Raw genomic sequence first — 15719 nt, forward strand, 5'->3', positions numbered from 1 at the left:
ATGTAAGAGAAAAAACATATAAAGCAAAATAGATCAAATTCCTTATAAGACAGTTTCAGGAATGGGAAAAAATGCCAAATATCAAGCTTCTAGCAACCAGAAGCAAATGAAAAATGAGACTGAAATAATGTGGAGACAAAAGCGACGCCCATATTTTTTAGCGCCAAATAAGACGCCCACATTATTTGGCGCCTAAATGCTTTTGGCGCCAAAAATGACGCCACATCCGGAACGCCGACATTTTTGGCGCAAAATAACGTCAAAAAATGACGCAACTTCTGGCGACACGTATGACGCCGGAAACGGAAAAGAATTTTTGCGCCAAAAAAGTCCGCGCCAAGAATGACGCAATAAAATGAAGCATTTTCAGCCCCCGCGAGCCTAACAGCCCACAGGGAAAAAAGTCAAATTTTTGAGGTAAGAAAAATATGATAATTCAATGCATAATCCCAAATATGAAACTGACTGTCTGAAAATAAGGAAAGTTGAACATTCTGAGTCAAGGCAAATAAATGTTTGAATACATATATTTAGAACTTTATAAATAAAGTGCCCAACCATAGCTTAGAGTGTCACAGAAAATAAGACTTACTTACCCCAGGACACTCATCTACATGTTTGTAGAAAGCCAAACCAGTACTGAAACGAGAATCAGTAGAGGTAATGGTAAATATAAGAGTATATCGTCGATCTGAAAAGGGAGGTAAGAGATGAATCTCTACGACCGATAACAGAGAACCTTATGAAATAGACCCCGTAGAAGGAGATCACTGCATTCAATAGGCAATACTCTCTTCACATCCCTCTGACATTCACTGCACGCTGAGAGGAAAACCGGGCTCCAACTTGCTGCGGAGCGCATATCAACGTAGAATCTAGCACAAACTTACTTCACCACCTCCCTTGGAGGCAAAGTTTGTAAAAACTGATTTGTGGGTGTGGTGAGGGGTGTATTTATAGGCATTTTAAGGTTTGGGAAACTTTGCCCCTCCTGGTAGGAATGTATATCCCATACGTCACTAGCTCATGGACTCTTGTTAATTACATGAAAGAAAAGAGAGAGAGAGAGCGCAAAAGGGAGGGGGAGAGAGCAAAAGAGAGGAGGGAGAGAGCAAAAGAGGGGGGAAAGAGAGAGCAAAAGAGAAGAGGGAAAGAGAGAGAGCAAAAGAGAGGGGGAGAGAGAGCAAAAAAGAGGAAGAGAGAGAGAGCAAAAAAGAGGGGGAGAGAGAGCAAAAGAGAGGGGATAGAGAGCAAAAGAGAGGAGAGAGAGAGCAAAAGAGAGTAGGGAGAGCAAAACAGAGGGGAGAGAGAGCAAAAGAGAGGGGGAAAGAGAGAGCAAAGGAGAGTGGGATAGAGAGAGCAAAAGAGATAGGAGAGAGAGAGAGCAAAAGAGAGGTGGGAAAGAGAGCAAAAGAGAGAGGAGAGAGAGAGAGCAAAAGAGAGGTGGGTGAGAGAGCAAAAGAGGGGGAAGAGAGAGCATAAGAGGGGAGAGAGTGAGCAAAAGTGGGAAGAGAGAGAGCAAAAGAGAGGGGAGAGAGAGAGAGCAAAAGAGGGGGGGAGAGAGAGCAAGCATAGGAGGGGAGAGAGTGAGCAAAAGAGAGGGGAGAGTGAGCAAAAGAGAGGGGGAGAGAGAGCAAAAGAGAGGGGGAAGAGAGCAAAAGAGAGGGGGAAGAGAGCAAAAGAGAGGGAGAGAGAGAGCACAAGAGGGGGAGAGAGAGAGCAAAAGAGGGGGAGAGAGAGAGCAAAAGAGGGGAGAGAGAGAGAGCAAAAGAAGGGAGAGAGAGCAAAAAAGAAGGGAGAGAGAGCAAAAAAGAGGGGAGAGAGAGCAAAAGAGAGGGGGGAGAGAAAGAGAGCAAAAGAGAAGGGGAGAGAGAAAGAGCGCAAAAGAGAGGGGGGACAGAGAAAGAGAGGGGGGAGAGAGAGAGAGCAAAAAGAGGGGGAGAGCGCAAAAGAGAGGGGGGAGAGAGAGAGAGAGAGAGAGAGAGAGCAAGGGGTGGGACCGCGGTACTTAAGAAAATTGGCTTTTAGGACTAGTTGAATACTAATTGAATACTATGCCGTGCTAGTGTTAAACTAAACTTAAAGCTATTGCACCCCTAATATATGTTTTGTTTAAACATGTTTCAAGTTTTAATTACACTGGTAAGAAAAAAGCGGTTTTCACTTTACAGCGGGGCTTTGTTCCCTAACCCGCTGTGTGAGTGGGGTATACCTGTATAGAAACAGAACATTCAATATATTGTTACATAATTAAGATTATTCAGTAGTGCCTGTGTTTGATGTACACGGTTCTGCATTGTACTGGCTTATGGCTTTTCAAGAATTTATTTCTCTCTCTCTCTCCCTGTACTATTGAAAATGCGTCTCCTTGCATGATCTCCATATAAATATACAGTATTTGTAATATATTTATTGCCGAGCTATTGGGATTATCTGGATTCATTGTTAAATTATATTGGTCAGGGAATTTCCATAGTAAAATGGATCTCATTATAAATTTGGCTTTTTCTTTCTGTAAATTTACATAACCCTTTTTTTTTTTTAAATATTGGAAATTATAAAAAAAATTCCCTGGGTTAGAAATACACACCATTGTTTGAGACCATATCTGTAGACGCTGTTTGTCCATTAATATGCTGTTATTTATACGGCAAGCGGACGTGAAGAGGTTAAAGTTTGTTGATATGATTGTAAAGCAGCAACATGAAGCAATGACATTGTAATGATATGTACTCAAATCCATGATGTGGATGGATTAGTTATATCTACAAATAAGACATTACCAGCTAAAACGCGTCAGTCAAGATGTGGATGGATTAGTTATGTCTACAAATAAGACATCACCAGCTAAAACGCGTCAGTCAAGATCCGTGCTGACTGCCGTCATGTTGTCTTTCGTCTACTTTTCAAGAATAACCCAATGCATTTAACCAAAATCATCTTTCACTTTATATCCCATTAGGCTGAGAAGGGAAATACAAGACAGAAACAACTCAAAAGGCAGCTGGAGGAGGCTGAGGAAGAATCTCAACGAATTAACGCCTCTCGTAGAAAATTACAGAGAGAGCTGGATGAAGCAACTGAGAGCAACGACGCATTAACCAGAGAACTCAGTGCGCTGAAAAGTAAACTCAGGTAGGATCGACTTACATACTTTTTTAAAACTAAAAGTTCCTTCAACCCAGAGAAAAATATACAGATAGATAAATTAAGATAGATGCAATTTTATAAAACTTCCATTCCAATTTACTTTTTATTAAATTTTCTTGTGCCCTTTGTTGAGAAATGCATAGCAAGAGTGTTTGCATCAATGTTAAACATTTGTCATATAGTACCCCAGACAAATGCACGCTCTTGAGCCTACCTCAGTATGTTCTCATGTAAAGGGTTTTAAGGGACACTCAGATCAAAATTAAACGTTCATGATTCAGAGAGAGCAGCAATTTTTAACAATTTTCCAATTTACTTCCATTAACAAAATATCCACAGCTTTATATTATTTACACTTTTTGAGGCCCCAGCTCCTACTGAGCATGTGTAAGAATTCACAGAATATATGTATGTGCATTTGTGATTGGCTGATGGCTGTCGCATAATTCAGGGGGAGTGGAAATAGCCTTTAAAGGACCAGTAGATTTGCATAAACAAGAAATGCACAATAAAATGACAACGCAATAGCACTTAGGGGCTGATTTATCATCGGTCTGTCCGACATGATCCGTTCAGCGGATCATGTCCGACAGACATCGATGAATGCCGACAGCATACGCTGTCGCCATTTATCATTGCACAAGCAGTTATTGTGAACTACTTGTACAATGTCGCCCCCTGCAGATTTGCAGCCAATCGGCCACTAGCAGGGGGTGTCAATCAGCCCGATTATATAGGATCGGGTGGATTGATGTCAGCAGCCTCAGAGCAGGCGGACCAGTTATGTAGCAGCAGTCTTAAGATCGCTGCTTCATAACTGCTGTTTCTGGCGAACCTAAACCCGGAAACAGGGTCATCGAGCTCCATTCAGAGCTTGATAATTCGGCCCCTTAGTCTGAACTTCAAATGAGTAGTAGATTTTTCTGACAAATTATAAAGTTATCATGTGACAGCAATCAGCCAATCACAAATGCATATACGTATATTCTGTGAATTCTTGCACATGCTCAGTAGGAGCTGGTGACTCAAAAAGTATAAATATAAAAAGACTGTGCACATTTTGTTCATGGAAGTAAATTGGAAAGTTTTGACCTGAGTGTCCCTTAAAACGTTTACATAAGAACTAGAGTGTGCATTTGTGTTGGGTACTATATGACAACAGTGTTTGCAACAATGTTTAATATAAAAGTTTAATTTTGACTTGAGTGTCTCTTTAACTTTCAACAACGTATACCAAGGGGGAAAAAAAGCATAATTTTGATAATAGAAGTAAATTGGAAAGTTTTTTTTATTATTATCATTTTTTTTACCTTATAAGCAAATATTATTTACAATAGAGTGATAAAAACATTCTGTAGATAAACAACTCTAGAAAAAAACAGGTTGATGACCTCTAATTATAATTCTGTAATTATAAGACATACGTACGTTTTGTCATCTTGAATAACTGCCCAGAATTAAAGAGAATAGATAGTAAATGTGAGAAACTTTATAAGTAACATTTTTAAACTATGAACACAACACTGCATTTTAAAGAATGTTTATTTACCGTCCTGCATTACTGCCAATTCAGTGCTAAGTTAGGACACTATCAGAGGATTTTGTGAGCCAATTAGTGCTGCCAAATGCTTATCTGAATTATTGCATCTTCCCTTGTATGGTAAAAGTCACAGAGTGGGATTGATATCAAACCATACAAAAATGTCCTTGTTTACATGTTTGTTTTATTCAAGACAACATTTTTTAGTTGGAACGTTCAGGATAAATATTTACCTTTGCATTGTTGTATTTTAATTGGTTCTAATTGTAGTTATATTTTTGTTGTCTTATTATAATCAGTTTTTTTGGTTTAATAATAAAATCAAATGTTGACATGTTTGCTGGAGCAGTGGAAAATGGGATCTGGACAGGTGAGAAATGTTTAAATGGACATAAAAAAAATAAATTGGTTTATTTTTTGAACAGCTGCCCCTTAAAAAATATGTTTTAGAATAGATAACCTAAAAAAATAATATATATAATGTCCCCTTCCACTATTGAGGTAGCACACAAGCACTAAGTAAGTTTATATTTTATTTTTTCAGGCTATCAAAATACTACAAATACTTTTAAGGGGACGTTTAGTCAAAAAATAAACTGAATTTAAAGCCCATTTGATAACATCGAATTGTCTTATTTTAGTTTGTTTTGTAAACCACCTCTTTCAACAAATATATTTTAACATTTTAATTAAAAAAAATAAAGTTGTGTGTTCTGTAAAAATAATGTATAAATAATTGAAAATGATACATTTAGGTTAGAAAATAAATCAGTAAAAAAACAACTCAAATATAAAACCACAATTCCGAAAAAGTTGGGACAGTATAGAAAATGCAAAAACACAAACAAAAAGAGTAATTTGAAAATTAATTTCACCCTGTACTATATTGAAAACACATTATTAACACATTATTTGATATTTTACTTTGTGAATTGAATGTATTTTTGAAGATATACACTCATTTCAAATCTGATGACTGCAACACACTCTAAAAAAGTTGGGACAGTCGACTGTTTACCGCTGTGTAACATCACCTTTTCTTTTAATAACACGTGTTAAGCGTTTGGGCACTGAAAACACTAGTTGGTTAAGTTTAGCAAGCGGAATTTCCCCCCATTCATCTATTATGCATGTCTTCAGCTGCGCAACTGTACGGGGCCTTCATTGCCTTATTTTGCTCTTCATAATGCGCCACACATTCTCAATTGAAGGCAGTCCATGCTAGCACCCACACTTTCTGCTTACGCAACCATTAGCTTGTAATCCGGGCAGAATGTAGTTTGGCATTGTCCTGCTGGAAAATGCAGGGACGTCCCTGGAAAAGACGACATCTGGATGGCAGCATATGGTGCTCCAAAATGTATAGATATATTTCTGCATTAATGGGGCCCTAACAGATGTGCAAGTTACTCATGCCATGGGCACTGACACCCCTTCCCCCCATATCATGACAGATGCTGGCTTTTGGACCTGACGCTGATAACAGCTTAGATGGTCCTTTTCTTCTTTGGCCCGGAAAACACGATGGCTCTTTTTTCCAAAAACTATTTGAAATGTTAACTTGTTGGACCACAAAACACAATTCCACTATGCTACTGTCCATCTCAGATGAGACCAAGCCCAGAGAAGTCGGTGGCGCTTCTGGACAGTGTTAATGTATGGCTTCTGCTTTGCATAGTAAAACCTTAATTTGCATTTGTAGATTCAGCGGTTAATGGTGTTGACTTACAAAGGTTTACCAAAGTATTCGCGAGCCCATGTCAGAACATCCATTACAGACTCATGAAAGTTTTTCCCTTTATGCACCAAGATTTGACCGGATTCCTTAAATCTTTTAATTATATTGTGCACTGTAGAAGGTGAAATGCCCCAAATCCTACTGATTTTTCTTTGGGGAATGTTGGATTATTCGTTGACGCATCTGTTGGCAGATTGGCGAGGGTCGACCCATCCTTGCTCTTGAAGGACTAGGCCTTTTTTTGGAGGCTCCTTATATACTATGATTACACGATTGCCTCACCTGTTTCCCATCACCATCTTATTTCAACTTGTCACATTGCTATTAGTCCTAAATTGCCCCGTCCCAGCTTTTTTGGAGTGTGTTTCAGTCATCAGATTTGAAAGGAGTGTATAATTTCAAAAATAAATTAAATTCACAAAGTAAAACATCAAATAATGCGTTAATAATGTACAGTACAATATAGTACAGGGTGAATTGAATTTTTCAAATTACTCTTTTTGTTATTTGTTTTGAATTTTTCATACTGTCCCAACTTTTTTGGAATTGGGGTTGTAGTTGTAACAACTATAAAATATAAACAGTACAGATTATGTTCTCCCTAAAAAAATTACCAAACTGTATTTATCTGACGTCATCTTTTTTGTCAATATGTAAGTGATATTTAACAGTCTCATGCTTTGAGCAAAACAGCTGAAGACTCTTTTTATTGCAGAGGGACACATGATACTACGCAATGACTAAGCAGGTACCAATGCCTTCAAATTTGCAGCTGAACGTCTTCCAAGATATCCAGTCTCTCTTAATAAAGCAGAATTATATGTTTCAAGTTTTACATTTCATATCCACGTTTCACAGGCCTGACGTACAAAAATAGAACAAATTGGCTTAAAATAAAAGTTTCAAATTTTCTTTTATTAAAAGCAATAATTAAGCAGAAACATATAATGCTTCTTTAAACACCTCACAACCTTTCTGCAAAATCTGAAGGCTTGGACATCTTTATATCAATATAAAGCTAATCTATAAAGAACCAAGTATAACAAAGAAAACTAACGAAACTCACCTTTTCAGAAACATGGACGCAGCACAAACTAACTCAATATTATACACAACAAATCTCGTTCCATTACTACGGAATGTGTTATTCTCTATGCATGTAAATTTGCACTTAAAACCATACTTAACCGTACTAGAAAGTAGTGAGGTTTCTTTTCAAATTTAAATCCCCAAGCAATTGGATATTAATCTGTATTTTTAAGTTACTAGTTTGTGATGTTCCGACACTGTATTTTACTTCTTGTGGCTAGAATGATCTACAAAACATGGACAATGATGCGGATGGGTTCTTTAAATTATTATTTTGAAAAACAACCATTGAACATCTTCTGCTGTGGAAATTTACCAATAGAAGACAACTTATACAGGCTTTTTACAAAGGTCCAACTTTAAATCAACTGAATTATGACTTCTTTAAAGTCAAATAGCTGACTTGAAGAAAGAGCTAGTTCTTCACTTGAGGCAACTTGATAGTAAAATCACCAATTTCACATTGCAAATGTTGGTTCAAGTTGGTTTTGACAGAAAATGCTGATTTGCTATAACAGGACCAGTGGTCTATCCACATAGCACTAACTTGAGACTGACTTGAGTTTGCAATTCATAGTCAAATGTGCAATTTATAGTCAAATGGTCCATAATCACATTTGTGTTAACTGTGATCAAATATGGGTATTGGTTTTAGGGTGAACTGGAAAGGAAGAGGCAAATGAATACAATAATTAAAAACAAAGTCAGATGGCTAGTAAGTTGGTAAAAATAAATCCAGGAAAAGGCAACTACATACAGTTGTTAACTACAAATTCAGATGGCCACTAAAGTTGGTTTAGAAGTTAGTTTTAATTGGCTTTGAATAGGCAGGAGCCTATGAATATGATAACAGATGTTATTTAAATAGACTGCTACATTTATGACAATATCTCACAGGAATGTGCCATTTGCTGATTCGGAAGAAAAAAGACAAGAATAAGGATTCAAGCACGAGGAACATTTTGTTTCAGTCAATCCAGATAGCAATTCTTGATTGTTTATATGATCTTTTTACTCTCTAAGAGGCGGTGCAAACTTAGTTGATCTCCTAATTTTGCACTTCATTAACTGCATCGGAATAATCCTTGCATGGTCATCCTATAACTACAAGTCCTCCATTAAACAAAGTGCATGCAGATAAAGTAACAAATATTAGCATCCTGTATATACTGAAAGGAATGGATACAAATTACTATCACACTCAGAAAAAAATTACTTCCACACTAATCCACATATATGTTCTTTTCCATATTCTAGGATTGTTGTGTAATGTCTAATTTGTTCCTATAATTCCTGCACAAGCAACAAATATTTAAAGGATGTTTTGTCAGAAATTTCATGGACCACTGTAACTGTAAAATTGTTTTGGTGTTGTGTAATGGATTTGGATGTTAACCAGAGCTCTGCAAGAATAAATCTTAGTGAAATGGTTAAACACATAGATTAAGACAGAAATATATTACTGGTCCAGAACTGAACAAGGCCAGTGAACTAATCTCTGAGGATCAGCAATACACTGAAGATCAAGGGGTCTATTTATTAAGGTGCGGACGGACATGATACGGATACACTGTATCGAATCATGTCCGCCGCACATCAATAAATGCCGACAGCGATTTATCATTACACCAGCAGTTCTTGTGAACTGCTGGTGCAATACCGCCTCCTGCAGATTCCCGCTAGCTGGGGGTATCAATAAACTTGATCGTATTCGATCGGGCTGATTGCTGCCGCCACCTCAGAGGTGACTGACGAGTTAAGGAGTAGCGGTCTTAGGACCGCTGCTTCTTAACTTCCGCTTTAGGCGGACCTGAAGCGGAGTGGGTCGAAAGCAGTATCCGATGCTTCATAAATGGACCCCCAAGAGCTGACTTTGATTATGTCTTCAACCATTTTGCAGGGGTCAAAAAGATACTTCTGTTCCAAGTATTCTAGCGCATTAGATAATTTTCATTATTTCTACTTTTTGTGTCCTCAAAAATACTCACATACTTGTGTACTTTACAGGGGCAGATAACAGAATTACTATTGTTGGAACATATAAATATATTAAATATAATCAATTTAGGCTGCAGTCAAAGGGCCCAGAAAGCAAAAAAAAAAAAATCTGGCATGGAGAGAAATCACAGAAAAACGTATTTTTGTTGTTGTTGTTTTGAGCATTCTTTTGTAATGTAGGGTTCTCTCCTTCATAGCCATAACACTGCTGAGAGGGATAAATAGCTCTCAAGCTACATTTTGCCTTTCTAAAATTATTTGAGAGACCTTGAAGTATTGACAAGCCTGCTCAGATAACCTTGCCAAACAGAGAGCTTTAGAAAATCAGGCCTAAAGCTTATTGGTTAGGTAGTCATTAGAGAATGATCTGACATTCCCCCCCACCCATGATAAAGGGACAGTCTACTCAATATTTTTTATTGTTTAAAAAGATAGATAATCCCTTTATTACCCATTCTCCAGTTTTGCATAACCAACACTGTTATATTAATACGCGTTTTACCTCTGTGATTACCTTGTATCTAAGCCTCTGTAGACTGCCCCCTTTAAGGGACACTGAACCCAATTTTTTTTGTGATTCAGATAGAGAAGGCAATTTTAAGCAACTTTCTAATTTACTCCTATTATCAATTTTTCTTTGTTCTTTTGTTACCTTTATTTGAAAAAGAAGGCATCTAAGCTTTTTTTTTGGTTCAGAACTCTGGACAGCACTTTTTTATTGGTGGATGAATTTATCCACCAATCAGTAAAAACAACCCAGGATATTCACCAAAAATGAGCCGGCATATACACTTACATTCTTGCATTTCAAATAAAGATACCAAGAGAATGAAGAAAATTTGATAATAGGAGTAAATTAGAAAGTTGCTTAAAATGTCATGCTCTATCTGAATCACGAAAGAAAAAATTTGGGTTCAGTATCCCTTTAATTTATTTCTTTTGACAGACTTGCATTTTAGCCAATCAGTGCTGACTCATAAGTAACTCCACCACACAATGTCATCTATATGGCACACATGAACTAGTGCTCTCTAGCTGTGAAACACTGTCAAAATGCACTGAGATAAGAGGCGGCCTTAAAAATTAGCATGTGAGCCTAACTAGGTTTAGCTTTCAACAAAGAATACCAAGAGAACAAAGCAAATGTGATGACAAAAGCAAACTGGAAAGTTGTTTAAAATTGCATGACCTATCTGAATCATGAAAGTTTAATTTTGACTTGACTTTAACAGATTGCTCACAACCAGAGTTCTCAACAGCCATTAAAGTCAGACTGTAGGCAGTGATCTTCTTTCTGTTTACTAGAGATGCTTATAAAACAGGAAAAATTAGGGGGGCGCACAAACAGTTCTTGGGTTCCAGGACAGCTATGGACCATGAGTTAATACACGCAGAATATTTACACTTTTAAAAAAAAAGTTTGGTTGTTGGTGTGAAGCGAATGTTCTGTATAAAAACATTCACAGCAATTCATAAGAATGAATAGCATTACATATTCACCACTCCATCAACACACAGACACATGCGGGAGAGTGAATAACAAAGGTTTGTTTGTTTAGTATTTTTGTAGATCAATTAAACACTTGAATATAAGGATCTATTTGTCAGTGGAGTCCTCTGAAATTCTGACACACCTTTAAATATTCAGTCAATATTGCTGTCCCAGAAAACAATGTTTGATTTTCATTCATTCATCCAGTTTTCTGTTGTACAGCAATGACGACTATCTCCTCTGGCTTATTAATGACTGCCTGTTTCTCTGGTTGTGAACGTCAGAAACTGATAACTGTGTTTATCTCCTGCAGGCGGGGTAACGAGCCATCGTTTGCACCCCCACGGCGATCTGGGGGGGGCAGAAGAGCGGTAGATAACGCAGCTGATGGGTCTGAAGAAGATGCTGAAACACGGGATGCAGATTACAATGGAACAAAAGCTAGTGAATAACTTTACTCCCTGCCACACCACTTGCCTTTTATTTATCACTGGAGACGTTTTATTTAACCCTTTTTCAGCCGCAGAGGAGTTTGCAACCATATGTTGCTTGCCACTCTGGCAATGAAGTTATGACTAATGCAAGTGCACCCTGTTTATGAGATACTGTATAAATGCAACATTAAAACTGCGGCAGATTTTTTTTATTCTTCGATGAAATCTAATGTCCTTTACAGGGGATAAGCAGGTGCATTTCTTAGATATTTCAGAAGCTTCATGTACACACACAGGCACATAATCTGCAGTGTTCACAGCATGGTATTTTTTTTAGGCTGGGACGAACCATTGGCAATGTGCAAGATACGGACAACGAAAAAAGTAAAAGTCTGACCTACTTCCCCCTACACAAGACCTGATACAGATATAGTGTCAAGGCTGAAATAACTTTTTTTATTTTTTTATAGGTTCTAATGCACATTTCACAAAACATCCAAGTGCCTATCTCATCATTTGTATGAAAACTATATCTAATTTTTAATAAAGACGTAAATCGCACAGTTTAATAGAGCACTGATTGTGCAAAATGCAACTTCCACTGGTACAACTATAAAGCACAAGATATAACATTGGCCTTTCCTATTGATTTCACACGTTTCTAAGGGTATGATGAATAAAGTAATTGTTTTATTTTTATTATTTCAAGCTGACTTCTAATCCAGCCCATTGTGTTACTAATCTGTATTTAATTGATATGTGTAATTTGGCTTCTCTAATAAAATAACATTTTATTGCAGTATGTGTTGTGTATTTTATTATCCAAAGTACAGATTATGGGGTAGATTTACTATTGTGCGGTCAGACATGATACAATGTAGCGATCATGTCTGCCGCACATCGATAAATGCCGATAGCATACGCTGTCGGCATTTATCATTGCACAAGCAGTTCTGGTGCAGTGCCGCTCCCTGCAGATTCATTGCCAATCGGCAGCTAGCAGGGGGTGTCAATCAACCCAATCGTATGTGATCGGGCTGATTGCTGTACAACGCCTCAGAGATGGCATACAAGTTAAAGGGACACTAAATCAAAATTAAACTTTCATTATTCAGATAGAGCATGCAATTTTAAACAACTTTCCAATTTACTTCCATTAACAAAATGTGCACAGTCTTTTTATATTTAAACTTTTTGAGTCACCAACTCCTACTGAGCATGTGCAAGAATAAGTGTGTATGCATTTGTGAATGGCTGATGGCTGTCACATGGTACATGTATGCATTTGTTATTGGCTGATGGTGGTCACATGGTACAGGGGAAGTGGAAAGAGACATAACTTTTAAAATTGTTAGAAAAAAAATCTACTACTCATTTGAAGTTCAGACTAAGTGCTATTTCATTGTCTTGTTATCTTGCATTTGTTGATTATGCAGATCTACAGTGTTGACTGGTCCTTTAAGAAGCAGTAGTCTTAAGACCGCTGCTTCTTAACTCCTGTTTCTGGCGAGACTGAAGGCTCACACGGAAACAGAGACATTGGGGCCGATACAGAGCTTCTTAAAATCGGGCCCATGGAATTTTTTTATTTTTTTTTTAAAACTCTCTCTACATTAAAGGGGCATGAAACCTCCCCAAAAAAATTATTTCAAAATTCAGATGGAGCATAGAATTTAAACAACTTTCTAATTTATTTATATTATCTAATTTTCTTTGATGTCCCTTTAAGAGTCAAGAAGAATTAAAAAAAAATGTATTTATTAAAAAGGGATAATAGTTTTATTTGAGTGTCAGAATTTTGGTGATTTCTATGTCACAAACATAGAAGCTGACATCCAAGTCATTTTATAAATATGCATAATATACATCAGTAATGGAGAATTCATCTTCACACATAAATAAATGATTTAAATAATTTGAAACAATTTTTTTTTATTACTTTTTTGTTAAAGGGACATGAAACCTAATTTTTCTTTCACGAATCAGATAAAACTTACAATTTTAAACAACTTTCCAATGTACTTCTATTATCTCATTTGCTTCCTTCTCTTGGTATCCTTTGCTGAAAATCATATCTAGATGAGCTCAGGAGCTTGTAACTAGCTGCTGATAGGTGGCTGAACTTCTATGTCAATTTTCATTGGCTTACAAATGTGTTCAGCTGGATCCCAGGAGGGCATTATGGCATCTTCAATAAGAGAATGATGCAAAATTGATAGAAGTAAATTGTAAAGTTATTAAAAAACAAAGTATAATCTATATAAATCATGAAATAATTTTTTGGGGGTTTCATGTCCCTTTAAACAGCATACCAAGATAGGCACGTAAACATGCACATGCAAGCTCCTGAACTCCAACATTTGTAATAACTAGAGCTGGCCAGCAGAAGGCGCTCACTCACACTTTGAGTATATATGATGCATGAAAATTGAACAAATTTGACTCAGTTGTTCAGCAAGTGAAGCATAAAATGGACATTAATTGGTAAGAATCATAATGAAGTATCATTTTTTCCCCTCACACTTTTGTAGAATACCCAGTTATTGGTGAATATATAGCCTATGTCATCTGAACTAGGTAAAAAGAACCCCTCCCAGATGTCGCATATCCCCCTACTCTTCACGTTCGGCCTAGTTTCTGCCTATTTGGTGGATTGAAGATAGGAGCTCTGCTCCAGCTGAAGTGTTTGCTATTTTTGCACAGATGAAGTAAGAAGACCTTGCAAGCAGTACAAACATAACAGACACCACTGTATTGCAAAGGATATTGGCACTATAGACTATGGCTAACTCATAGAATGTACCCTGCTGGTCTTGCTTATTTATGCAACATGTGCAAACAGGACAATGCCAGAAGCCATCCGGTTTGTGGTTTTTCCATAGAGCTTCTACCCTATACACATTAGTTTTCTTGTTGGCTTTTGGTTTGGGAACATTTGTTTTGTGTCTGAGTAGGCATCAAGAGGCAGAGGGTACTGGTATATTTGTCACCCTTATAGATGATATACAAAGCTTAAAAGGGACACTGAGCCCAATTATTTTCTTTTGTGATTCAAATAGAGCATGCAATTTTAAGCAACTTTCTAATTTACTCCTATTATCAATTTTTCTTTGTTCTCTTGCTACCATTTTTGGTTCAGAACCCTGGATATCACTTGTCTATTGGTGGGTGAATTTATCCAACAATCAGCAAGAACAACCCAGGTTGTTCACCAAAAATGGGCCTGCATCTAAACTTACATTCTTGCTTTTTAAAAAAAAGATACCAAGAGAATGAAGACAATTTGATAATAGGAGTAAATTAGAAAGTTGCTTAAAATTGCATGCTCTATCTGAATCACAAAAGAAAAAATGTGGTTTCGGTGTCCCTTTAAAAAGCATTCTCTACCAGGGTGAGATGTGTGTTCTTTAGGGCGATCTAGTCTTATGAACTAAACATCTCTCGCTAGTAGAGGATTTTAACCGACTGAAAACATAATTTATGTAAGAACTTACCTGATAAATTCATTTCTTTCATATTAGCAAGAGTCCATGAGCTAGTGACGTATGGGATATACATTCCTACCAGGAGGGGCAAAGTTTCCCAAACCTTAAAATGCCTATAAATACACCCCTCACCACACCCACAATTCAGTTTAACGAATAGCCAAGAAGTGGGGTGATAAGAAAAAAGTGCGAAAGCATATAAAATAAGGAATTGGAATAATTGTGCTTTATACAAAAAAATCAAAACCACCACAAAAAAGGGCGGGCCTCATGGACTCTTGCTAATATGAAAGAAATGAATTTATCAGGTAAGTTCTTACATAAATTATGTTTTCTTTCATGTAATTAGCAAGAGTCCATGAGCTAGTGACGTATGGGATAATGATTACCCAAGATGTGGATCTTTCCACGCAAGAGTCACTAGAGAGGGAGGGATAAAATAAAGACAGCCAATTCCTGCTGAAAATAATCCACACCCAGAATAAAATTTTAATGAAAAAACATAAGCAGAAGATTCAAACTGAAAACACTGCCTGAAGTACGTTTCTACCAAAAACTGCTTCAAAAGAAGAAAACACAACGAAATGGTAGAATTTAGTAAAATTATGCAAAGAGGACCAAGTTGCTGCTTTGCAAATCTGATCAACCGAAGCTTCATTCCTAAACGCCCAGGAAGTAGAAACTGACCTAGTAGAATGAGCTGTAATCCTTTGAGGCGGAGTGTTACCCGACCCAACATAGGCATGATGAAATAAAGATTTCAACCAAGATGCCAAAGAAATGGCAGAAGCTT

The 15719-nt window shown here is 37.1% G+C and overlaps 1 protein-coding gene across 2 annotated transcripts in view; it reads left to right on the forward strand.

Moving 5' to 3' along the window:
• LOC128642017 (myosin-11) overlaps positions 1-12240 on the forward strand; it is a 122826-nt gene extending 110586 nt beyond the window's left edge. Inside the window, exons 40-42 of one of the 2 annotated variants that reach the window (XM_053694653.1) lie at positions 2963-3135; positions 7144-7176; positions 11321-11456. In XM_053694653.1, the coding sequence (XP_053550628.1) occupies positions 2963-3135; positions 7144-7168 (198 nt within the window). In that variant the 3' untranslated portion in view covers positions 7169-7176; positions 11321-11456. Of the gene's footprint in view, positions 1-2962; positions 3136-7143; positions 7177-11320 lie in introns of both variants that reach the window. The other variant, XM_053694652.1, reaches the window with a different exon arrangement.
• Positions 12241-15719: the final 3479 nt, after the last annotated feature.

Source organism: Bombina bombina, chromosome 11 (genome assembly GCF_027579735.1).
Source record: "Bombina bombina isolate aBomBom1 chromosome 11, aBomBom1.pri, whole genome shotgun sequence".
Lineage (NCBI taxonomy): Eukaryota > Metazoa > Chordata > Amphibia > Anura > Bombinatoridae > Bombina > Bombina bombina.